At 43.5% G+C, this 27,540-nt stretch overlaps 1 protein-coding gene across 3 annotated transcripts in view; it reads left to right on the forward strand.

The window, feature by feature from the left end:
• The window catches only part of LOC120945518 (E-selectin-like), a 223,704-nt gene that overhangs the window by 173,716 nt on the left and 22,448 nt on the right, over positions 1-27,540 (forward strand). For all 3 annotated transcript variants that reach the window (XM_040359719.1, XM_040359716.1, XM_040359717.1), the window contains one exon: positions 10,834-10,956. In XM_040359719.1, coding sequence (XP_040215653.1) covers positions 10,834-10,956 — 123 coding nt within the window. The remainder of the gene's footprint in view (positions 1-10,833; positions 10,957-27,540) is intronic.

Raw genomic sequence — 27,540 nt, forward strand, 5'->3', positions numbered from 1 at the left:
GTCAAGATACCACAAAACCCCCACAAATTACCCCATTTTGGAAAGTAGACATTTCAAGCTATTTGCTGAGAGGCATGTTGTGTCCATGTAATATTTTATATTTTGCCACAAGTTTCGGAATATTACAACTTTTGTGTTTTATTTGTTTTTTTACACAAAGTTGTCACTAAATGATATATTGTTCAAACATGGCATGGTTTAATGTGAAATTAAACCCCAAAATACATTCTGCTGCTTCTCCTAAATATGGGGATACCATATGTGTGAGACTTTTTGGGAGCCTAGCCGCGTACAGGACCCCAAAAACTAAGCACCGCCTTCAGGCTTTCAAAAGGCGCAACATTTTGATTTTACTCCTCACTACCTATCACAGTTACGAAGGCCCTCTGCTCCTTTCACATGGAGTCAGTTTGGTCAGTGGTATCCTCCCTTCGGGGAGGAGAATTCCTAGTGTCAATAGACATCAAGGACACATATATCTATGTGCCAATTTTCCCTGCTCATCAGAAATTCCTGCAATTCAGGGTAGAGCAGCAACATTTTCAGTTTGTGGCCTTGTCCTTTGGGTTGGCCACCGCACCACAAGTGTTTACAAAGGTCCTGGCTCCGCTTTAGCAAGATTAAGAGCCCAAGGGTTAGTGGTAACGGCATGCCTAGAGGACCTATTACTGATCGATCAGTCCGTAAATGACTGGATCTGAGTGTAGCCTGCACGGTCAGGTATCTGGAGCATCTGTGTTGGATTATCAACCTAGAAAAGTCCCTTGCGGTCGGTAAAGGCTGGAATACTTGGGTCCGGTAGTGGACACAGCCCACAAGAGGGTCTTTCTTAACCCAAGCAAAGGTCTGCGCAATAAGAAATCTGGTTCACACAATCAGGACAAGGGAAGAGTCTCCCATCCGTCTCTATATGAGACTGTTAGGGAAGATGGTAGCTTCATTCAAAGCAGTTCCCTATGCTCAGTTCTATTCAAGACTGTTGCAAAACACTATCCTGTCTGCCTGGAGCAGGAGAAGCCAGGTGGGTACAGCTACACTAGCACCCTATACTGCTTTTTATATTTTTTGTCACGTTATTTTATGTATTTTATATACCTTTCAAATAAACCTTCATTGGTTAAGTTTGATTTGCACCATTTGGAGCATTTTTTTCTACTTTCATGACCATACTTGCCCCACCTGTTCATTGAGGGTGGCCATCTGACCTGCATCATTGAATTACATCCACCTGGTTCCCTGATTGGAGGTGTTCATCCGAACAGGATTGATACAGCCATCATCACCTGGATTGACCATTTGTGCAGAGTTCGTGGGTCTGCTGAGACCAACAAGCCGTTTATGACTTGCTGTTTGTACAAACACGTAAGTCCACAACATCCGGTAAGAGTACCCATTTACTCTAATTTTTGATGATAACTGCAGACAAATATACAAGATTTTTATCCATTTATTTCAACTGTGCATCATTCACCAGTTGGAGCAATTTATTCAGTTGCTTGGAGTTCTCATCACAAGGACTTTATTGTATTAATTTCTTTTACCTTTCACCAGTCAGGATTTTGTCCAGACCTTTATATCTAGCGCTGCACTTTATTTCCTATGTTATTTTGTACTTTGTTTGTTTGTGTGCTAGCCGCTCACTATTCACTTATTCAATTATCTTTGTTTGTTTAGCGCAGTTGTTTTTCTTTATATCCAGGTATGGGATTGTCCAATGCGTTTGACTCCAAGCATACGCCAAAGTCTCAATTGGTGGTCGCTAGCCAAAAGTTTGCAGAAGGGGAAAAACTTTCGTACTGATCACTTGAAAGATAGTGACGACCGATGCCAGCCTTTTAGGCTGAGGAGCATTACTAGAAGAGAATGCTGTTCAGGGGGAATGGTCAGAGTCCAAGAACACCTTGCCCATCAATGTTTTAGAATTTCAGGCACCACGCCCGGCCCTTGGGGCCTGGACAGGCAGACTGTGGGGATACCCTGTCAGGATCTAGTCCGACAATGCCTAGGTAGTGGCCTATATCAGTCGCCAGGGCGGCACCAAGAGTCGGGCAGCCCAGAAAGAGGTAAACGATATTCTGGTTTGGGCAGAAATGCATGCTCCTTGCCTATCTGCTGTGTTCATACCAGGGGTAGGAAATTGGCAAGCAGACTTTCTTAAGCTGCCAGCCATTGCTCCCAGGGGAGTGGTCCCTACATCCAGATGTCTTTCTGGCCATTTACAGGAGGTGGGGTACACCGGATGTAGATCTTCTGCGTCCAGGTTCAACACAAAACTAGACAAGTTTGTGTCCAGAACAAGGGACCTGCTTGCTTGCGGGACAGTTACCTTGGTAACTCCTTGGAATCATATTTTTCCGATTTCTCCAGTTCAATTGCTTCTGTGCCTGCTGCGCAGGATCAGAAGGGAACAAAAACGGGAGATCCTGGTTGCCCCGGCATGGCCCAGGAGGTCCTGGTATGCAGAAATTGTAAAGATAGCAGGGACAGATCCTTGGCCTCTATCATTGCGCCAGGATTTGCTGTCACAAGGGTCAGTACACCATCCTGCCTTACAAATTTAGAATTTGGCTGTTGCGGTCCTTGCTCTAAAGGATCGGGGACTTTCAGGCTCAGTGGTGACCACCCTGATTAATGCAAGGAAGCCGGCTTCTAGGGCTATCTACCATAGGGTTTGGAAGGCCTATGCTTCCTGCTGTGGAAACAAGGGTTGGCATACTCGCAAAAATAGCATAAGCAGGTTTTTAGACTTCCTACAGTCGAGAGTAAAAGCTATCATTAAGTACTATTAAGGGTCAAGTCTCAGCTTTTTCAGTTTTTTCCAAAACCTCATGCTTCTCACTCCCTAGTGCAGGCCTTTATGCTAGGCGTAACGCACATGAATTCACCAATTAAGTCACCTCTGTGCCCATGGGATCTAAATCTGGTTTTGTCAGTCCTACAGGGACCTCCTTTTGAGCTGATGTGTGATGCCCTGTTGGCCATGGTCAAAAGGAAACTAGTATTTTTGGTTGCGGTACTTCCGCAAGAAGAGTCTCGGAGTTGCCAGCTTTATCTTGTAAAGAACCATTTCTGGTGATTCATAGGGACAAAGTGGTGTTAGGTGCCCAGCCATCCTTTCTGCCTAAAGTAGTATCTAGTTCCCATTTGAACCAGGATATTTTTATGCTTTTATGCAAATTCGGCAGTGGAAGAGTCATTACAGTTAGCTTCTGGAAGCAACTGCTCGGATACAGAAAACTGACGCGTTGTTCATGTTGCCAGGGGGCCCTAGTAGGGGACAGGCAGCATCGAAATTGTCCATCTCTAGATGGGTTCTTCAGATCATTACTCAAGCGTATGATTCAATGGGAAAGTCCCGCATTTCCGTCCTAAGAGCACACTCCATCAGGGCAGTTAGTGCTTCTTGGGCAGTGCGTCACCAAGCCTCCATAGCTCAGGTGTGCAAGGCCGAAACTTGGTCACTTGTTCATACAGTCACCAAATTTTACTAGGTGAATGTGGGTCAACAGGAGGATGCCGCCTTTGGGCACAGAGTTTTGTAGGCGGCAGTATAGGTCCTCATGTCTGACGGAGGTCTGCTTTATTTGTTTGTGTCTCCCTCCCCTCAGATGGCATTGCTTTGGGACATCCCATGTAGTAATTACTGGTGCTCTGTGTCCCGTGATGTACTAAAAGAAAATAGGATTTTTATAATGCCCTGTACACACGATCGGTTCATCTGATGAAAATGGGCGATGGATTTTTTCATCTGATATCCGATGAAGCTGACTTTCATCAGTCACACCATCGGTTAAAAATACAATCGTGTCCAACGCGGTGACGTAAAACACAACGACGTGCTGAGAAAAGATAAGTTCAATGCTTCCGAGCATACATCGACTTGATTCTGAGCATGCATGGATTTTTGACCGATGTATTTCCCCACAGACGATCGTTTTTTTCTATCGTTGTTTTAACCGTAAGAACATTTTAAAACAGGTTCTATTTTTTTTCACCGATGGGAAAAAAAACGATGAGATCCACACACGATCGATTCGTCCGATGAAAACGGTCCATCGGTCCGTTTTCATCAGACAAAGCGATCGTGTGTACAGCTTACCTGTAAAATCCTTTTCTTGAAGGTACATCACGGGACACAGTGGTCCCTCCCCTCTTTTGGGATTATTATATATTGCTGTGCTACAAAACTGAGGAACTCCCCATGTGGGAGGGGTTATATAGAGGGGGACCTTTGGTCTTGATTATGCCAGTGTCCATCAACTGAAGGTGGCCTATAACCCATGTAGTAATTACTGGTGCTCTGTGTCCCGTGATGTACCTTCAAAAAAGGATTTTACAGGTAAGCTGTTAAAAAAATCCTATTTTAAATTTTTTCAACTTTCAAAACTTTGTGACAAAAAGCGAGATCTGCAAAATACTCAACATGCCTCACAACAAATAGCTTGGGGTGTCTACGTTCCAAAATGGGGTCATATGGGGGGGGGGTTGTGCTATCTGAGCATTTCATGGCCTCCGAAACTGTGATGGCAGTAAGGAGTGAAATCAAAAATGTACGCCCTTAGAAAGCCTGAATTTAGATTTTTGGGTCCTGCACGTGCCTAGACTGCCAAAAAGTCTATCCCCATACTCAGGAGAAGCAGCATAATGTATTTTGGGGTGTAATTCCACATATGCCCTATGGCATGTTTGAATAATATATAATTTAGTGACAATTGTGTAAAAGAATTATAAACAATTGTAATTTTCCTGAAACGTGTGGCAAAATATAAAATATTCCATGGACTCAACATGCCTCTCAGCAAATAGCTTGAAGTGTCTTCTTTCCAAAATGGGGTCATTTTAGGGGGTTTTGTGCTATCTTGATATTTCAATGCCTCTGAAACTGATATACTGTAGGTAGTGAGGAAGTGAAATCACCATTTTACGCCCTTAGAAAGCCTGAAGGCTGTGATTGGTATTCGAGGTCCTGTACACGACTGGCTCCCAAAAACTGATGCACTCCCCATGTGGGAGGGGTTATATAGAGGGGGACTTCCGGTCTTGATTATGCCAGTGTCCAACACCTGAAGGTGGCCTATAACCCATGTAGTAATTACTGGTGCTCTGTATCCCATGATGTACTAAAATAAATACATTTTTTTGTCAAAAACAAATGAGAGCTGCAAAATACTCATCATGCCCCTTAGAAAATACTTTGGGGTGTCTACTTTCCAAAATGGGGTCATTTGGGGGTTTATGTGCTATCTGGACATTTCCGGGCCTTCGTAACTGAGACGTTAAATCTAAATTTTACGCCTTTAGAAAACCTGAAGGTGGTGCTTGGTTTTTGGGGTCCTGTACGCAGCTAGGCTCCCTAAAAGTCTCACACATATGATATCCAAATACTCAGGAGAAGCAGCTGAATGTATTTTGGGGTTTAATTTCACATATAACTATGCCATGTTTGAACAATATATCATTTAGTGACAACTTTGTGTAAAAAACGAAATAAAACAAAAAAGTTGTAAATTTCCCGAAACTTCTGGCAAAATATCAAATATTCCATGGACACAACATGCCTCTCAGCAAACAGCTTGAAGTGTCTACTTTCCAAAATGGGGTAAATTGTGGGGGTTTTGTGGTATCTTGACATTTCATGGCCTCCGAAACTGTGATAGGTAATGAGGAAGTGAAATCACCATTTTACACCCTGAAGGCAGTGATTGGTTTTCAGGGTCCCGTACGCGGCTAGGCTCCCAAAAAGTCTCACACATGTGGTATCCCCATACTCAGGAGAAGCAGCAGCAGAATGTTTTTTGGGGTGTAATTTCACATATGCCCTTGGCATTTTTGAGCAATATATCATTAAGTGACAACTTTGTGTAATTTTTTTTTTCAATCACTTGTGTCAAAAAAATTAAATATTCAATGGGTTCAATATGCCTCTTAGCAATTTCCTTGGGGTGTCTATTTTTTAAAACGGGATCATCTGGAGGGCTGTACTGCACCGCGATTTTAGCACCTCAAGAAATTAGATGGGCAGTCATAAACTAAAAGCTGCGTAAATTCCAGAAAATGTACGCTAGTCTGTAGACGCAAACCAATAAATATAGGCTTGCTGAGATTTTTTTTACCAAAGACATGAGGCTGAATAATACATTTTGGCCTAAATATATGACTAAAATTGAATTTTTAGTTTTTTGTTATAACAAAAAATTGTAAATATACTTCCGGTCTTTTTCCCTTTATATCGCAAAAAAACAAAAAATCGCAGAGGCAATTAAATACTATAAAAAGACAGCTGTATTTGTGGGAAAAAAGGACGCAAATTTTGTTTAGGTTCAGTATTGCATGAGCGTGCAATTACCAGTTAAAGCAGCGCAGTGCCAAATTGTAAAAAGTGCTCTGGTCATTGAGCAGCCAAATCTTTCAAGGCTGAAGTGGTTAATGACACGTTTTTATTATTGCATACAACACTGTCAATAAGTTTTTTTTATGGGATGTGTATCATTGTTGGTACACCTGCAACTGCAGGATGTGTTTTTCCAGAAATCTGATCTGCACATAACTCTTATGCCGCGTACACACGGTCGTTTTTTGTGATGAAATAAAACGACGTTTTTTATCATGAAACAAAACAACGTTATTTAAACTTCATTTTAAAAAACGACGTTGCCTACACACCATCGTTTTTTCAAAATGCTCTAGCAAAGCGCAGTTACTTTCAGCACGTACGACGGCACTCTGTTTCATTCAAGCTTGCGTCATAACTTGCTTCTGAGCATGCGTGGGTTTAAAAACGTCATTTTAAACGTTGTTTTACCCACACACTATCATTTTAAATGACACAAAAAACGTCGTTTTGAAAAACGACATAAAAAATTTCAGCATGTTCGAATTTTTTTTTTGTAGTTTTTCAGAAGACATAAAACAACGTTTTCCCCACACACGGTCATTTTAATCACAAAAAACGACCGTGTGTACGCGGCATTAGGGCTCATACACACAGGGTGTTAGAAAAAACGACCTTCAAAGCCACTACAAACGCTAGGAAAAAGCAGCTGTAAAAAACATGTTTTTTGTATTTGCGGTAATGCACGTTTAGCCGCTCTGGCTTTTAGCTGTGTTTCTCTGCCTCTATTCAAAATAAATTGTTCCCTATGAGAGCCCATTGATTTGAATAGAAGTCGGAACCTGAAGTCGGATTATGATGATCCGACTTGTGCGCTGAGGATCTTAAAGAGGAGCCCCACACCAAAATGGCAACAAAAAAAATACACGCGAATACAGTTAAAGTCTATTGGATACGAATGTGAAAAACTAAAAGTGCTAATTTTAAAGGTTAATATGCAAGTTATTATCATAAAAAGTGTTTGGGGACCTGGGACGTGCCCCAGGGGACATGTATCAATTAGCGATAAGCCGAACACCCCCCCCCCCCCCGGTTCGGTTCGCAGCAGAACATGCGAACAGGCAAAAAATGTGTTTGAACACGTAAATACTGTTAAAGTCTATGGGACACTAATGTGAAAAATCAAAGGTGCTCATTTTAAAGGTTAATATGCAAGTTATTGTCATAAAAAGTGTTTGGGGACATGTATCAATGCAAAAAAAAGTTTTAAAAACTTAAATTTTTTCAGGAACGGTGATTTTATTAAAGTGAAACAATAAAAGTGAAATATTCCTTTACATTTCGTACCTGGGGGGTGTCTATAGTATGCCTGTAAAGTAGCCTATTTTCCCGGTGTTTAGAACAGTCTCTGCACAAAATGAAATTTCTAAAGGAAAAAAAGTCATTTAAAACTACTCGTGGCTATAATGAATTGTCGGGTCCCGGCAATACAGATACAAAAATTTGCACTTTTGATTTCTCCCATAGACTTTTAAAGGGTGTTCCGCGGCTTTCGAATTTGCCGCGATCACCCCAAATTGTTCGCTATTTGTCAACAGGCGAACACCCAATGTTCGACTCAAACATCAAGCTCATCCCTAGTCCTCACCATGGGGGGGGGGGGGGGTTGGGTGCTTTGTTGATGGGGACAAGGGCCTCTTCCCGAAAACCTTGACCATTGGTTGTCAGGGTCTGCGAGCGTGGGGCTTATCGGAATCTGGAATCCCCCTTTAACAAGGGGGCCCCCAGATCCTGAGCCCCCACCCTATGTGAATGACTAAGGGTACATCGTACCCCTACCCATTCACCCCCCAAAAAAGTGTCAAAAATGAAAACACGATGGGCGCTGATTTCACAAGGGGGCGGAGCCTCCGGATGATGTCACCGGGTGGCATCACCCCTTGGCTATATAAGTATTGGCACATGGCAGCCCTAGCATTACACCAGGAGAGAGCATCAAGAGAACATCGGAGGAAGAACAGAGGGAGAAGACAGAGGAAGACAGCAGAGAGAGGAGAACCAGCAGAGAAAGAAAACAGCAGAGAGAGAAGACAGCGGCGACAGAAGTCATCAGCGGTGAGAAGAGAAGAACCAGAGGATGAAGACATCGCTAGAGGGAGAGAAAATCTGAAGGAGAAGAGACCCCAGAGATGCTTTAATAAATTACTTTGTCAAAACCCTGTGTACTTTTTTTATTTTTGACACTTTTATGGGGGCGAATGCATAGGGGTACGATGTACCCCATACTCATTTACATAGGGTGGGGAGCTGGAATATAGGGGTTACTTGTTATAGGTCCCCCGCCCACAGACCACGATAACCAATGGTCAGGGTTTTTGGGAAGAGGCCTTTGTCCCCATCAACATGGGGACAAGGTGCATTGGGGTGGTGGGGCAGGCCCCCCTGCCCAAAAGCACCAACCCCCCTATGTTAATGATATGTGGCCTGGTAAGGTCCAGGAAAGGGGGGATGCTTCATTGCCCCCTTTCCTGACCTGCCTGGCTGCATGCTCGGATAAGGGTCTGGTATGGATTTTGGGGGGATCCCATGACTTTTTTGGGCGCGGGGTTCCCCTTAAAATCCATACCAGACCGAGGGGTCTAGCATGGATCTTGATGGGGACCCCATGCTGTTTTTTTTTTTTTTTTTTCATTTTTGGCATGGTGCACCTCTTCAAGATCCTCAGCCCGCAAGTCGGTTCATCATGATCCGACTTCTGGTGCAACTTCTATTCAAATCAATGTGCTCTCATAGGGAATTATTATTATTATTATTATTATTATTATGACAAAAAAAATGCTTGACGTTTAGCACTACTGCCCCTAAACGCTTATGCCTCCAAATGCCTCTGACAATTTATGTGTGCATGGACACAGGCTAACATGGAGGGCCATTTAGAAGCAGTTAAAAAAAATGTCAGACGCCCCTAACAGCAGCTGTAAAAAGGTCCTGTGTGCATGAGCCCTTAGCAGCATGACAGAAAAGTGGGCTTGGCTACATAGTGCAGAATATAGAGCAGGGTTCAATAGTGCAGAAAAAAGGGCATAGAGTCATGAGTCTACACACAGTATAGTATTGCAGTCCTTGTACTATTACTGGTTTACTTTGAAGCCAGCAACTGTTTAAACTAGCACTTTGGTCAGGAGTATGTAATAAACGACACATTATAAAGACTGCTGTAGCTAGGAATATTTAATAGCATCCATTGTTGATCAATGAAAAGAAAAAAATGTCCTGGCATGCATGGTCAGTGGGAGAAAAAAAACACTCCTCTGTTGGTAGTCACTAGCAGTGGTCTCCTTGTCTTAATATATATCTGAGACTTATAGGCAACATTTCTCATACAGGTAGTTCTATCTCTATGTATTTAGTCATCTTGGTTATGGCTTATCTAGTGGTAGTAAATCAAATACAAATGGACCTGCTAATTTTTCTTCTTTTATTTACTACAGAAAGTGACAACTTTTACCATGACATAACAAGGTTTATATACCAGTTCCAATAAATATATTTACTAGGGTTGTCCCGATACCGATACCAGTATCGGTATCGGGACCGATACCGAGTATTAGCGGGAGTACTCGTACTCCCGCAAATACCCCCGATGCCAAAATAGAATACTTTCCCCCCCGCCGCCGCCGCAACAGCCGCCGTAGTGTGTCGCAAAGCCGCCGCCGCTGCCGCATTAATCACCGCGGCGCGGGGAACATTACAGTCAGCTTTCTTTTGAATAGCTGTTTTCCCTGCCGCGCATAGACACTCCCCCTTGGATGGATCTGTCCAATCGCGAGCAAGGGGGAGTGTCTCTATACACAGCGCGGCAGGTAAAACAGCTATTCAAACGAAAGCTGACTGTAATGTTCCCCGCGCTGTGATTAACGCGGCAGCGGCATTATTTAGGTACGGGGGACATGGCTGCATGTGGGGGGACATGGCTGCATGTGGGGGGACATGGCTGGATATGGGGGGGACATGGCTGCAATATGTTTGGGGACATGGCTGCGTATATGGGGGACATGGCTGGATATGTTTGGGGACATGGCTGCATATGTTGGGGACATGGCTGCATATGTGGGGGACATGGCTGCATATCTTACCTGGCGGAATTTCGAATCCACAGCGATTTTGTGCCGTAAGTTGGCCGTAGCGTATCACTGATACGCGGCGCAAGTGCAAATGTCTGTGAATCTGGCCCTGTGTATCTAGATAAATACTAGGTGCAATAAGCACATACACCAATTCTAAAATAACTACTGTATATTTCAGGTTAATACAAAATAAATATAATCCTACTGAATAGATGAATGTATGACTGAATGATTATGGTGGTGTGGGGTAAAAAAGAATACTTTGATAAAGAATTATTCTGATGAGTTTGGTTATTTATATTATCCCTAGACATCAGTAATGTACCGTATGCTCTATTAAAGTTAATAGTACTGTTTTGTGTTTCTCTGTTCTAGCTTGGAATGGTTCCTTTGGAAAACAAAAACAAGTTGCCATAATAAGCTCCGTTTCAGGAACCGTTGGGCTATTTTTGTCTGGTATACCATTTGTATATTTATTAAGTTACCTTCGTAAAAAAAGTAAGTATCTTTCAATGCTTTTAAACAGATAATGTAAAATGTTTCCAAAATGTGTTTAAAAACATATGCTATATGAGAATTATGTAAAATAACTTTAATTAAATTTAAAATTGACTTTTGACATTTTACATTTACATTGGCTGTTCAGCCCGTTCGTCCAATACCAGATTTTGCAGGGTGTTTTCCCTGCACAGTGCATATTGCGCCCTGATTGGGTAAAGCTTTCCCCAATCAGGGTGCAGTATAAGTTAAAGGGTCACTAAAGGAAAAACATTTTTTTGCTGAAATGACTGTTTACAGGGTATAGAGACATAAAAGTTAACTGATTCCTTTTAAAAATGATTGACATGATTGTCATAAAAATTGATTAAATTCAATCATATAATGTGCCTACAGTTTCACTTTCATTTTTAAACTGGTTTCATGTTTCTGTGAAGTAAAGAGACCCACAGAACAAAAACAAACAAATCCAGGGCAGTGTTTTGTTTTTAAAATGAATCTGATTGGTTCTGTTAAGTTTTAGACACACAGTAATGACAGCTTAGACCATCGTGAAAAGCTCCCAGTATGATGGTTATAAGGAAATAGACAACCAGGAAGTGTGGAGATCAGAGCAGTTTTACAGCAACATCAAAGCAAAAATGAGCAATGAGGACATGAAACCAGTACTGCAGTAAGGTAAAGGAAGCAATTTAGCTAAAAAAAAAATCCTTTAGTGATCCTTTAAGCTGTGGCGTCCTTAATAACTGATGTGTCATCAGCTGTCAATTGGTTTCCCCGCTGACAGCTAAATAAAAAAAAATTACCGGCTAAAAACAAACAAACAAAAAAATTAAAAACAGTGTGGAGTCTCCATCAAAATCCATACCAGACCCTTATCTGGGCATGCAACCTGGCAAGTCAGAAAAGGGGGGCAGTGAGTAAGCATCCCCCCCCCCTAAACCATATTAGGCAAATTAAATATGAAGTACTTGTGCACTGCTATGGTCCTCACAACCCAAAAAAAATAATATGCAATATAAATACCAAATAATAATATATCAGCATAAAAATACAGATGAAAAAGCTGCAACCTTTAGCAAGTGACCTCAACACTCTAAAACAAGTAATAATAATAACAAAATTATGTGCTCATTCAATTAGCTAAGCACACAAATAAAAGCCAAACATGCAATAATATGTGATAATGTTATGAAACAATGATAAAGTGCGCTAATTCAAGAAGCTATGCAGCATAAATAGACAAATATGCATCTGTCTAATCTTTATAGTATAAACACATTTTTATTCTATAAAGATTTAACTGTATTAATATTACCTAGAAAACATGTAACTATCCTTTTCTGAGGGTTTGGTGATTATTAATTTGTGGTATTTAATCTTTTGCTGTAACAGCATCTAAATGGGAACTTTTAGCTACAAAGAGGTGTAAATCCATACATAGCGATTCATAATTAAAATATTAATTATACACCGAATTTTTTTTTGTGCACTTTAAACTAATTCCATTTTCACTACTTGGGTATGTCTACATAATAACACACATATTTCTAAGTCCTTTTTAGATAAGATGTTATGTCATAATTATGCTTTTTCATATATCATATTATATATGGAAATATTGATATTCTTTTTTGTACCCTTTTACCAAAAATAAATGAGCCCCAACAGTGTCTAATGTTTCATCTTAACAAATAATGAAATGCACATCCTTCTTACTGTAAAGGTTGCAATCACCTATAAACATAATAATCATGACTGAGTTTGTATGTCTTGTATGGATCTATAGACACTGAAAAGTGTCTGCATATTATTAGATTTAACAGTTGTACTAGGTCTTTTTCACTTCTCTGTGGAATACCTGAAATACATCTGATCCAAACAATGTTTAGGCCTGCGTTCTTCACTAAGTCGTGACCCTGACCTACTTTTATCTGGCTCCCCCATCGTTTTTTTATCCATCGGTGAAAAAACTAGGAACTTGTTTTAAAATTATCCGATGGTTAAAAAAACGCTAGAAAAAAACGATCGTCTGTGGGCACGCCCATCGGTTAAAAATCCAAGCATGCTCCGAATCAAGTCGACGCATGCTTGGAAGCATTGAACTTCATTTTTCTCAGCACGTCGTTGTGTTTTTCGTCACCGCATTCTGACACGATCGTTTTTTTAACTGATGGTGTGTAGGCAAGACTGATGAAAGTCAGCTTCATCGGATATCTGATGAAAAAATACATCGATGGTGTGTACAGGGCATGAATCTACCTTGCAAGTGTTTCAAAACATCTGTCAGACTCGTTTATATAGCTATGTATTCTTTTGTTAACTGATGCAAATTCTTTAAATAAAAATAAATAACAGTTGTACTAAATACGATAATGTTTGAATTATTTTGTCCTCGTAACATTGGAATAAAGAGGATCCCAACCACATCAGTAGAAACTTTACCCTCCATTCATTCTTGTTAGGTGTGATGATTCTTGCATATTTTCCCAGCTTGTTAATTGCTTTGTCCACAAGTGACACAATGGGGGTTATTTACTAAAGGCAAATCTACTTTGCACTACAAGTGCAAACTACAAATGCAAAGTGAACATGAAAGTGCACTTAAAAGTGCACTTGGAAGTGCAGTCGCTGTAGATCCGAGGGGGACATGTAAGGAGAATAAAAAACAGCATTTTAGCTTGCACATGATTGGATAATAAAATCAGAAGAGCCTCCCCTCATTTCAGATCTACCTCTCGGATCTACAGTGACTGCACTTCCAAGTGCACTTTTGGTACAATTTCAAGTGCACTTTGCACTTGTAGGGCCAGATTCACAGACGAAGTACGCCGGCGTATCTACTGATACGCCGGTGTACTTTCAAATTTCCCGCGTCGTATCGTTGTTTTGAATCTTCAAAACAAGATACGACGGCTTCTGGGTTCGATCCGACAGGTGTACGTCTTCGTACGCCTTCGGATCTAAGATGCAATACTTCGGCGTCCGCTGGGTGGCGTTTTCCGTGTCGGGTATGCAAATTAGCGATTTACGACGATCCACGAATGTACGTGCGGCCGTCGCATTTTCTAACGTCATCTGCAGTCGGCTTTTTCTGGCGTATAGTTAAAGATGGTATTTTGCGGCGTATACATAGACTTGCCATGTTAAAGTATGGCCGTCGTTCCCGCGTCGAAATTAGATTTTTTTTTTGCGTAAGTCAAGTCGAAGTTCAAAAAATGACGTCGTTGCGACGTCATTTCGCGCAAAGCACGGCGGGAAATTTCAAAACGGAGCATTCGCAGTTCAATCGCGCGGGGAATCGCTTCATTTGAATGAATCACGCCCCCTACCCGCTGATTTGAATTCCGCCGCCAGAAATACACTACGCCGCCGTAACTTACGGAGCAAATTCTTCCTGGATTCGACTTAGAGCCAGGTAAGATATCTCTGATACGCTGCGCCGTTCTACATGTATGTGGATCTGGCCCGTAGTTTGCACTTGTAGTGCAAAGTGGATTTGCCTTTCGTAAATAACCCTCAATGCGTAGAATTTTCTCTTTACAAGAAATTATTTTTCATTCGGCTGGTAAAATAACATTTGTTGATTAGTAAACAAAAAAACAGTTTCAGATTAATAAGATGTCCCTCTTCTGGGCTTCAGGTGTGTGTGAAAAATATCACCCCATTGTTCAGAGGTGGGTTTTTGCTCTTTTTACAAACCTATTTGAATCACACTCTATGCCGTTTCTTTCTCTTTGGGAAAGTTGCATGTTAATTAGACCCTTGTCTCTTGGCCTATTTAGAAATCTTCCATAATTTAAAATGAGATAAATTATGAAAAAATAATTATTCAGAGAAACTCTAACAATATGCATAATTAGAAACCTACACAACAAAGGAAAATTTATTACCAAATACTTACCGTAATTTTCCTTTCCTGATAGGCTCCATGGCAGCATACGTGTGGGTTAGCCCCGCCTCCATAACTACCCAATAGGACCCCTCCCCTATAAATCTTAGCTGTGGGCTCTCAGCCTTGTTCCGTAACTATCCTACTCCACGCATTTTGGGAGGGACTCCTGCTGCCATGGAGCCTATCAGGAAAGGAAAATTACGGTAAGTATTTGGTAATAAATTTTCCTTTTTCCTGACTGGCTCCATGGCAGCATACGTGTGGGAAATAACTCACAAAAGAAAACCCGGGTGGGCAAAAATGCTGAGAACATAAATTTATTTAACACTGTCCACCGACAGCACTTGTAAACCAAAATTTAAGGAAGACAAAGCAGCCGGTTCAATACAGTAGTGAGAGACAAAGGTATTAATTGAAGACCACGAAGCCGCTCTGCATATAACTTCAGGTGCGACATGTCGTGAGGCTGCCCAAGAAGTCGAGATGCTCCTAGTTGAATGTGCAGTTACTGCCTCTGGAGGAGCCAGGCCCTTCTCCTTATATGCCCTCTGGATGGTCTGAACAATCCAAGTTGAGATGGATCTGATTGATGCCCGCTTCCCTCTATTCTTCCCATGGAGAAGGACAAAAAGAAAGTCTGTTTGCCTGAAAGAACTTGTCATTTCTAGATATAGATTTAATGTGCGTCCTACATCAAGGGGATGAACACTTTGATCTTCAGACAACCCAAAGGTGGGCAGGACAATTTCCTGATTTTCATGAAAAATGGATGTCACTTTAGGATTTGAGCCCAGCATAGGAATTAATACTGCTCTGTCAGGAAAGAAGGTCAGGAATGGTTCTTTTGAACCCAGATTTCTTATGTCGGAGATCCTCTTAGCTGAAGTGACTGCAACTAAAAAGATGGTTTTGAGAGTAAGGTCTCTAGCTGAAAGAGGTTTATCCGGATTAGAGCTGATCGAGGTAAGATAGTCCAGAACAAGAGGTAGATCCCATTTGGGGAACCTCGGTTTTCTTTGTGGCCTGAGCCGAATGGCACCTTTGAAAAACTGGCGAACCAGGGAATGGTTAGCCCAAGAGATCCCTGTAAACGCAGAGATGGCTGAGACTTGCACTCGGAGAGAACTGACTGCTAAAGGTAAGACCAAGCCCGTTTGTAGGAAGCTAAGGATATCTTGAACCTCTGGAGAGCTAGGAGGGTTGGACCTCGACGACATGTGGTCTGAAAATTTTGACCAAATACGTTCATACACTCTGTTAGTACTGTTTCTTCTGGCGTTAAGCAGGGTTGACATGACTTCTTCTGGACAACCTAGTGCTTTAAGCCTTCCCCTCTCAAGAACCACGCCCTGAGGTGCAGACGAGCTGGACATGGGTGCCATATTGAGCCTTGGGAGAGAAGATCTGGTTTGGGGGGAAGAGGAATTGGATCCCGATAGCTGAGGAGCGATAGGAGAGAGAACCAGGGCCTGTTTGGCCAAAAGGGGATCACTGCGAGGATTTCCGCATTCTCTGATTTGAGCCGGTGAAGGAACCGAAAGATCACAGGGACTGGTGGAAAGGCGTAAGCTTTTTGAAATCTCCATTGATCCGTGAGAGCGTCTATCCCATAGGCTTGGGGATCCCTGCCCCTCGTATAATACTTCATCAACTTGTGGTTGCGCGGGGACGCAAATAGATCCACTTCTGGGGATATTCCCAAGGTTAGAAGCCAATTGAACACATCTGTGTGTAGGGACCATTCGTTGTTGTCCAACTGGACTCGAGATAAGAAGTCCGTATTCTGACTCCGATTGTTGTGATAGCGATATATCCCTTGCTGAGACCTCTATGCCTGGCCTGTATAAGCAGATATACTCACTGTGGACAATCCTTGTCAGACAGCTGAACTCGTCAATACCGATTCATTCAAAAGAGGTGTTTATTCTTTAACTTCAGGGGTTACAGCAGATAACAGGAACAGCAGATGAATGGTGATAGTATTGTACGGTCAAAAGATGATGCCTTTCCTACCCTGGGCAGAGTACATGAGTGTCCTTCTACATGTGGCTTGCTGGCTGGAGAGATGACACAGGAAGTACTCCACACAGGAAGCAGGGAGGGGCATACATACAGTGAAAATATGTGGTAACTCAAAGAATCACATAAAAACATGTGCATTGCAACAAAGGCCACTAGATGGCAGCATAGGATAACACATAGATTTAGCTATGAGAAAATAGTAGGCAAACCACACTATATAGACTCCAATCTATATAACAATGCTAATATTAACTGAGGCTATGCATCTCATATTCTATGCCCCTATTGGGGCAGCACACTCCCCGTCTGGCATGATAATGCCACTATTTACATAATACAATGGTAGTTATGCAAATAAACAACAGCGCAATTTGCTTGATGTCTTGAAAACCTGAAAGACATAATGGAGAACATGCATATAATACAACAACTATAATATAAGGCTTCAAGTTGTGACAACTAAAGTTCCAGATACTTCCTTCTCGAAGTCGCAGGTAGGATCCAACAGCATACCCAAGTAAGTTCAGTCTCCAAACGGCAAGAGCAAAATGAGTTCCGTGATAGGTCTGATGAAAGTCTTTACAGTCCCGTGTCTTGAAACTTTCACCTCCACCTTACGTACCTTACCGTCATCACTAGGAACGCTCTTTACAATGAGACCCATAGGCCACTCGACTCTTTCAGCTTGCTGATCCTTAAGCAGAACGAGATCTCCAACTTGGATGTTAAGGTTCGGGCGCTGCCATTTCCTGCGTCCTTGCAGAGTAGAAAGATACTCCATCTTCCAACGATTCCAGAAGCAGTTGGCAAGGTGTTGTACTCGCTTCCACTGATCGTAGCACAGATTTCCTGATTTAAAGTCTCCAGGTGGCACGGGAACAGTCCCAAGCTTTTGGGTAAGAAGAGTGGCTGGAGTAAGGATAGTTGGGGTCTCTGGATCTGTAGACACTGGAACAAGTGGTCTTGAATTGATTATGGCAGATGCTTCTGCCAGGAAGGTGGTTAGAATCTCGTGGGTAAGTCTTGTGGAATTCAAGTCCATGAGCATAGAGTCCAGTATTTTTCGCGTGATTCCTATCATTCTCTCCCATGAACCACCCATGTGGGAAGAATGAGGAGGATTGAAAATCCATGTGCAGCCTCTTTCAGCTAAAAGGTCTTGTATTGGCCTAGAGTTGAGCTGTAACTCTCGACAAGCTCCAACGAAATTAGTTCCACAGTCGGATCTTAGTGTCTTGACTGGTCCTCTGATGGCAAGGAACCGTCTTAGAGCATTGATGAAACTTGAGGCATCCATAGATTCTATTACTTCAATGTGTACTGCACGTACACTCATGCAGGTGAACAGCACTGCCCATCGCTTACTATTGGCTTGGCCACCTCGTGTTCTGCGGGCTGTTACCATCCATGGTCCGAAGACATCCAGACCAACGTGAGTAAAGGGTGGGTCAGTACTTAACCTGTCAGCTGGCAAATCTGACATTTGCTGTTGCTGATGTTTCCCTCTTAGTTTGCGGCACTGAACACAGCTGTGCAGTGTAGCTGTAATCTGTCTTTTTGCTCCTATAATCCAAAGGCCTGCAACTCTTATGGCTCCCTCTGTGAAGTGTCTACCTTGGTGTTTCACCCTTTCATGGTAGTGCCGTATGAGCAAAGTGGTGATGTGATGGCGAGCAGGTATAATGAGAGGATTCTGTTCTTGCTCACTGAACTTAGCCTTGTTTAGGCGTCCACCAACCCTTAACGTGCCATCATTGTCAATGAATGGGTTCAGGTTAGCAATTGGACTGTTTTTTGGAATGTCCCCCTTGTCACGGATACGTCTGATTTCTGAGCCAAAGACATCCTGTTGTACACTGCGTATTACGATCAGTTCAGCTTCAGCAATGTCTTTTGCAGAAAGAAGCTTTTGGCACATGTGCCAACCTTGACAGTGAGCATCTGTGAGCTTTGTGTGAAAGCAGTGTGCAATATGAACTAACCTTGCGGTGGTGCGTACCAGCCTTGTCCACTTGGAGAAACGTTCAAAGCGTTGACAGCCCAAGGCACATCTTTGTTCAGTTCTGGTGACAAGGGTTTTAACTTCAGGACGAACCTCTGGATCTTTGTCGGGTTCTAGAAGACTGAAGACGTCAGCCGTGGTTTCTTCTGGATCAGCCAACAAGAATTCAGGACCTGTTAACCAAGAAGAATTTACGAAGGCACTCGCAGACACTGGCCTGGTGCCATGATCTGCAGGATTAATTTCAGATGGAACATAATGCCATTGTTCAGGTTTAGATGATTTTCTTATTCTTTCTACACGGTTGCTGACATAGACATAGAAACGTTTAGTCTGGTTGTATATGTAGCCCAGAACAACCTTGCTGTCTGTGTAGAATTTGAGGTCATCTATCTGAATGTCTAGCTCACGCAGTATGAAATCTGCAATCTCTACAGCTAGCACAGTCCCACAAAGTTCAAGCCTAGGAATTGTGTGTTCAGGCTTGGGTGCTAACTTAGCTTTCCCAAACAGAAACCCTACATGGGTTAGATTAGCTGAATCCCTTACCTTGAGGTAGGCAACAGCCGCTATGGCCTCAGTAGATGCATCTGAGAAGATGTGCAGCTCTTTCCTCCGACTGGTAGCAAGGGAAGTCGGAGTGTAGCAGCGTGGTATACGGATTCCATCTAAGGCATGTAACGACTGTTTCCAGGACTCCCACCTTGAAAGTTTGTCTATTGGTAGTGGGGCATCCCAATCTTTGATAGTCTCTGAGAGCTGTCTAAGTATGGATTTACCTTGTATGGTGATGGGAGCCACAAATCCCATTGGATCGTATAGGCTGTTCACCACTGACAGAACTCCACGCCTGGTAAATGGTTTGTCTGCAGAGCTGACTTGAAAGCCGAAGCTGTCCTTTAATAAGTCCCACCGTAGGCCCAGACTTCTCTGCACAGGTGGCATGTCCATCCCCAGATTTAAGTCTTTAAACCCTGTGGCATGATCGCCAGGTTGAAAGGCTTTCATAACAGCAACACTGTTTGAGGCAATCTTGTGTAGTCTGAGGTTAGCCTCAGAAAGCATAACTTGTGTCCTTTGGAGCAGGTCTATGGCTTCTTCCGCTGTAGGTAAAGATTTAAGTCCATCGTCCACATAGAAATCTCTCTCGACGAAATGTCGAGCATCTGCGCCATACTCCTGTTCTCCATCAAGAGCAGTCCTTCGTAAACCGTATGTTGCGACGGCAGGTGAGGGGCTATTTCCGAAAACATGAACCTTCATGCGGTATTCAATCATCTCATTGTTCATGTTGTTGTCACGGTGCCACAGAAACCTTAGGAAGTTCCTATGGTCTTCTCGTACAATAAAGCAATGAAACATTTGTTCAATGTCCGCAGTTATGGCAACTGGCTCTCTTCTGAACCTCATGAGTACACCTACAAGGTTGTTGGTAAGGTTAGGACCAGTGAGAAGAATATCGTTCAGGGATACGCCCTGATGCTTGGCACTGGAGTCGAACACTACCCTAATTTGTTTTGGCTTACGTGGATGGTACACTCCGAAGAAGGGTAGGTACCAGCACTCATCGTGTATTTGAAGAGGTGGAGCTGGCTCAGCATGCTCATTGTCAAAGATCCTCTTCATAAAGGTAATGAAATGGTCCTTCATTTCAGGCCTGTTCTTTAATGTTCGTTGAAGTGAGTTGAATCTGGATAAAGCCTGTTCCCGATTGTTTGGCAGTTTGACCCTTGCAGCACGAAGAGGCAATGGTGCAACCCAGCTGTTAGACTCATCCTTGAAGAATTCTTTGTCCATTATTTTGATGAACTCTCTGTCTTCAACTGACAAGGCTATTTTGTTGTCGTCACTTGTGGTACAAAACACTGTGGTACCTAGGTTGTCATCACACAGGATAGGAGTGGCATCAGGTACTTGGATGATGTCAAGAGGCTTCTCCTTTATTTCATAATGGTGAGGGCACTCTTTGAAGTGGGATGCGCGTCCATTTCCTAACATGTAAGTTTTGAAGGAGTGGATCTCAGATGATGTACACATTCTATCCAAGCATACATCGCCCACTATTACCCAGCCTAGATCAAGTCTTTGTGCATAAGGGGCATCCTCAGGTCCATCACACTGCTCACGTACCTTATGTACTCTAAGAATGTCTCTTCCTAGCAAGACTAAGATTTCAGCATTCATGTCCATTGCGGGAATCTCATCAGCAAGGTGCCTTAAGTGAGGATGGTGATATGCAACCTCTGGAGTAGGAATCTCTTCTCTTTCGTCTGGTATCTGGTCACACTCGACTAATGTTGGTAGGAGTATGCCCTCTTTCCCTTCGATATGAGACACCATGAACCCATCGACCCTTCTGCCGAAAGTCTCTACGCGACCAGAACAGGTTCTGAGAGTATACGGTGTGGCATGACCCTCAATGCCAAAGATCTCAAAGAATTTAGGCTTGACCAGGGATCTGTTGCTCTGTTCATCTATTATGGCATACATCCTGGCAGCTTTTTCAGGTTGACCCTCTGGGTATACCTTAACAAGGCATATCTTGGCACAGCACTTGTGATCTAAACCTTCTCCACAGACTTCTGTGCATGAAGAAGAAACATTCTCCTGGGCTAGAGCATGGCTTCGTTGCTCCCCGCCATGATTTGAGAGAGGGGTGGAGGTAGGTAGCTGCTGTGGGCTGTCTGTAAGTGGAGTAGGATGCATAGCTGTCACATGTCTTTCGCTGCTGCATTCTGTGCACTTGATGACAACTTTACAGTCCTTGGCAAAATGACTATAAGAAGCACAGCACCTGTAACATACTCCAAGTTTCTGGAGAATCTCCCTGCGCTCTTGTAAAGTCTTTGCTCTCAGCTCTCGGCATTTCTTAAGAGGGTGAGGCTTCTTGTGAATAGGGCACTGACGATTAGGATCTTTGTCACCCGAATTACTCTGGTATGCATGAGAGGATACGGGTGGTGAGATGTCTGTCCTTTTAACAGATATTGCTCTATGAAAGTCTCTGTGTTTAGCTGCTGTGTTGTCATACCTTGGAGATGGTGATGAAGCAGGCAAGTTGGGTTCACTGAAGCTGAAGCTGGGATCATTTCTCATCCAGGCTTGTTCACTGATGAACCTGCAAAAATATGAGAATGGAGGAAAGGATACGTTATAGTCTCTTTTGTACCTTGAGCCCTGCTGCGCCCATCTCTCCTGCAGGCCATATGGTAGTTTAGACACCACTGGATTGACACCATGAGCAGTGTCCAGGAAGCTTAGACCAGGTAGACGTGGGTCTGTCTTTGCCAACTCTAACTCCATGAGGAGGTCACTTAGATCTTGGAGCTTGCGATAGTCTTTGTTCCCTATTTTTGGGAAGTTTTGCAGTCTCTTGAATAGAGCGCTTTCTATGGCTTCTGAGCTACCATAGGCTTGCTCAAGTCTTGCCCATGTGGCAACAAGACCTGCATCTGGGTGGTCAACATGTACTGTCCTCAGTCTTTTAACACGATTTGCAGATTCTGGCCCCAGCCACCTTATGAGCAAATCAAGTTCGTCCTTGCTATTAAGGTTGAAATTAGCAATAGCAGCCTTGAAGGTTGATCTCCAGGCCCTGTAGCTCTCTGGACAGTCATCAAACCTTGAGAGGCTGGTGATAATGAGCTCACGGCGTGCCATATAGCTGGCTAAGTCATTCAAGTCTGATCTCTCACTCTTTGGTGCCAAAGTAATCTGTGGAACCCCTTGGGTGTGAAAGTTCTCTGGTGAAGAAAGGTGAGGTTTACCAGGATGAAATGATGTTGCATGAGCGCTTAACTTTGGTGTAGTCTTTAAGGCTTCTGCTGGCTGTGGCTGGAGCTGCGGCTTGTCGCTGGAAGTCACCTTGTTGATGGCAGGAGTTGATGTGGTTTGCTGCGTAGATGCTCTGGCGTTGTGGACTTGAGGAGACTCAGGCATTTGGAGCTGGGAGGTCCCTGAGTTGAGAGTCAGAACAGTGTTAGTAGGAGGTACAGGAGATGACTCTGTATCTTTGTAAACATTATGCTTTAGCACATAATCACTGGTGCGATCAATTGGATCTTCCAGTTCTGCTGGGATAAGACAGTCTGAATTAGTACTTTGACCCATTGCTTGTTCAAGGACTTTCAGCCTTGCTAGCGCACCTGCTTCTTCTTTCTCTATTTGCAGAATCTTTATTTGGGCTTCCATCTCTGCTTGGCGAGTTTTGCTCTGGGCTTCAAGAGCTTTGCTTTGGGCCTTCATCTCTGCTTCTTTCTTAGCAAGGGAGCTTTGCGCTTTTTTGGATTCAGCATCAGCGCGGGCCTCTATTAGCTTGTCGCTTAATGTTGAACTTCTGGAGCGAGAGGATCTAGAAGAACGTGCAGTGTGCTTGGTTGATGTTGATCTGTGAGATCTGGTCTCTTGCAGTTGAGCAATGCGGAGTTCTGCCTTACACTGAGCATTTTTCACTAAGAGATCCCTTTGTTGGTTCAGTGCATCAGTCTTGGTCAGTTCTGCTGAAGAGTCCTCTATATTACAGTCTTGCAAGAAAGCAGTGTATTTTGCAGACAGCCGTTGGTAGTGTTCATACGCAGCAGATAGGCGAACTATAGAATCTCCTAGTTCAGCCGGTTGATCATTAAAGTGTGGCAAAACTGACATGCAGTGTGAAGTTCTGTCCCAGAAGTCCGATAGCTTGCTGGAGAACTTATCTCTAGTGTATTCATAGTTTTCTCTGAGTTTCTGTATTGGTTTTATTGTACGCTTGGGTCTTACACTCTGTTCAGCAATATCTGCAGAGACTGCTCCCTGTACGTCTGCGGGTTCAGAGGCATGATGAATCTGCGTTGGTTCAGCCATAAAAGAGTGTTCAGAGCCTTGTCTAGACATTTCTCACGGTTTTGTAAAAAATGGTACTGTCTCTTTAAGAAGACGAACAGCAGCTTAGACAGGTGGGGTAACACAGTTCAATTAGAGAAACAGCTTTCAACATTCGCATGAAGCGCAGTAAGCTTGTGCGACCATGTGCTTACACAAGATGGCGGCTGGCACTGAGCTTGATTGCAGATTAGGCACACACATATACCCAGCAGGCTGTAAGAATTCTATGCATCTTTTGACTATTCTGACTCCGATTGTTGTGATAGCGATATATCCCTTGCTGAGACCTCTATGCCTGGCCTGTATAAGCAGATATACTCACTGTGGACAATCCTTGTCAGACAGCTGAACTCGTCAATACCGATTCATTCAAAAGAGGTGTTTATTCTTTAACTTCAGGGGTTACAGCAGATAACAGGAACAGCAGATGAATGGTGATAGTATTGTACGGTCAAAAGATGATGCCTTTCCTACCCTGGGCAGAGTACATGAGTGTCCTTCTACATGTGGCTTGCTGGCTGGAGAGATGACACAGGAAGTACTCCACACAGGAAGCAGGGAGGGGCATACATACAGTGAAAATATGTGGTAACTCAAAGAATCACATAAAAACATGTGCATTGCAACAAAGGCCACTAGATGGCAGCATAGGATAACACATAGATTTAGCTATGAGAAAATAGTAGGCAAACCACACTATATAGACTCCAATCTATATAACAATGCTAATATTAACTGAGGCTATGCATCTCATATTCTATGCCCCTATTGGGGCAGCACAGTCCGCTTGAACATTCTGAATCCCCGGAATGTATACTGCCGAGATGTTGGCCAGATTCTTCTGGGCCCAGTTCATAATTGGTTCTACTTCTCGAAGTAGGGTCCAACTGCGTGTTCCACCCTGTTTCCTTATGTAGGCCACTGCAGTCGTATTGTCCAGCCTGAGCATCACTGAACATTTTGCTAATATATGGCTGAAGGACAGGAGTGCTTGAAAGGCGGCTCGTAGTTCCAATATGTTGGAAACAATTCCGTGAGAGGGTGTGCTCCATCTGCCTTGAGCTATCTCTGAAAGGCAATGGGCGCCCCAACCCAGATTGCTGGCATCTGATGTTATTGTAACCCAAGTGATGGGACGAATTGAATGGCAGTTGCGGAGATTCTTCCCCTGAAGCCACCATAGAAGAGATCCTCTCATAGATTGAGTGATCGTGATGCGCTGACTCTTCCTGGAGGAGACCCATTGTTGGAGAAAACCTTTCTGGAATGGACGAGTATGCCACTGGGCCCATTTCACCATTGGAATTGTGGCTGACATGGTACCGATTAACTTCAGACAATGAAGGGCAGATAGCTGAGGAGCAGCGAATGCTTTGCGGATCCTGTCTCTGATCGTGGTAATTTTCCCCTCCGGTAATGAGATGGTGCCTATTGATGTGTTGAAGAGGGCACCCAAAAACACTAGGCTCTGTGATGGGACTAGATGACTTTTCTCCACATTTATTAGCCATCCGAACTCTTGCAGAGTGGTAATTACTAGATCTCTCTGTTCTATCAGTTGATTTCTGTCTTGGGCTAGTAGCAATAGATCGTCTAAATAATGATGAAGACGAACTCCTTTCACCCGCAGAAGGGCTACGACGGCTAGCAGGACCTTGGAGAACACCCGGGGCGAGGTCGTGAGGCCAAAGGGTAGGCAGGTGAACTGTAGGTGCTGGTCGCCTACCGAGAAGCGGAGGTATTTTTGAAAACCTATTGCCACTGGAACATGAAAATAAGCGTCTTTCAAATCTATTGATACTAACCAATCCCCTGGATGGACTGACTGTTGGATGGTTAACAGAGATTCCATCTTGAATTTTTCTTTCCGAATAAACCGGTTGAGATGAGTTAGGTCTATTACTGGTCTCCAAGTACCGTTCTTTTTCTGCACTAGAAATAAAGGGGAATACATGCCTTCGCCTCGTTCTGTTCTTGGTACACAGACAGCTGCGCCTTGAATTAATAAAGAGTTCACGTAGGCCAAAAGGATTTGTTTTTTCTCTTCTGTGCCTGGAAGGTTCGTGGGAACAAACCTGAGCCTGGGGACGCTGTTGAAGATCCAAGTGTGGCCCGACGAGACCGTCTTGATGGTCCAGAAGTCCTGAATAGAGGCCGCCCAAACATGCCGAAAGTGGGAAAGGCGAGCCCCCACCTGAAATGCTTGGGCGGGCCCAACCTCAAAAGGACTTCGTAGACTCCTGGCTGTTAGAAGTAGTGCCTTTAGTTTGTTTCTTAAAGGGAGGTTGTCTGGACCTCCATGGTCTAGAGAATTCACGACCGGGTCTATAGTTGCGTGCATCCCTCCAGCGATCTGTATTCTGTGGTCTGAAGAAGGTGCGTTTTTGATTCTGTAAACGCCTGTCTTGAGGGAGAAACCCCGACTTACCTCCCGTGGCCCGAGAGATGGCACTATCGAGTTTATTGCCAAAGAGGGACCCGCCCTCAAAGGGAATACGGCACCAAGCCTGCTTTGAGGCTGCATCCGCAGACCATGGACGGAGCCACAAAGCACGGCGGGCAGTGACTGCTGACAACATCACCCTGGCCACTAGGCGAGTAATATCAATAGAGGCCTCCCCCAAGAAAGCGGACGCTAGCCTAATTTCCTGGATAGGAGAATTCTTAGCTGTGTCCTCAGAGATGCTTCTCAAGGAATCATTAACACTGTCAGACCAGGCTTCTAAGGCTTTTGAGGCAGCTGCTATAGCCAGAATGGGTTTACAAGCGGACCCTGCTGTCAAGTAGATTCTCTTTAGGTCCGAATCGATCCGTCTTTCCAAAGGATCTTTAAAAGAAACTGTATCTTCCAAGGGAAGGGTCACATACTTCACCAAACGCATCAACGCTGCGTCCACTGACGGGGCAGCTTCAAGATGGGTCACGTCTTCTTGTTTGAAGGGATATAATTTTGTTATCTTCGACTGCATAGAGCCTTTTTTATCCGGTTTACTCCACTCGTTGGAAATAATGGCGCCTATCTCCGTAATAAACGGGAAATAATGTCGCTCCTTGTTAAGCTGTTTAAAGAGTTTTCTCTGTTTAGGGGGGGAAGTAGCTGGATCCTCCAAATTCAGGGTTTCCTTAATAGCTTTCACTAAGGCAGGGACTAAGGCATAATCAAAGCCTATTACTGTATCCTCCAATTCTGAACCACTTTCTGAAGGAGAAGCAGCTGACTGGCTGGCCTGAGTGGCTGCGAAGACCTCATGTAAATGTCCCTGGTCCAATAAGGGAATCATTGGGTCTATAGGAGAGTCCTGCTGTATTATAGTATCTCTCTCCTGCAGGGATTTATCCACGACCCTTTTGACAAGAGCTTCCAGGTGTTTATCTACACCTCCCCTTTCATTGGCTACTTTAGAGAAACAATGATCACAAAGGGATTTGTTAATAGATAACGAAGCCTTGCACCCCCAGCAAGAATTTTCCAATCTTTCATCATGGGGGGAGAGATGAGGAGTACTTCTACTAGCATGACCAGTTCTGGATGAACTATGGTGTCTGGAGGATGAGTGCCGGTGATGTGACCTAGAAGACCTGCTGTGACCGTGGGACTCATTATGCTGCTGGTCAGACCTAGAAGGGCTGAGATAAAGAGAAGAAGAAACACAAATAGTCACACTATGTCCCTATACTCCACTCTCTTCCCCCCCAGCAGGTGCAGAAAACATAGTTTTCCCCTTAGCCATACCTGTTGAGGGAGGGCTGGCCACTGAGAGGCAAAGAGATGTCCATGTAGCCTTGGATAGACACTGTAACA

The sequence above is a fragment of the Rana temporaria genome, chromosome 7, assembly GCF_905171775.1.
Source record: "Rana temporaria chromosome 7, aRanTem1.1, whole genome shotgun sequence".
NCBI lineage: Eukaryota > Metazoa > Chordata > Amphibia > Anura > Ranidae > Rana > Rana temporaria.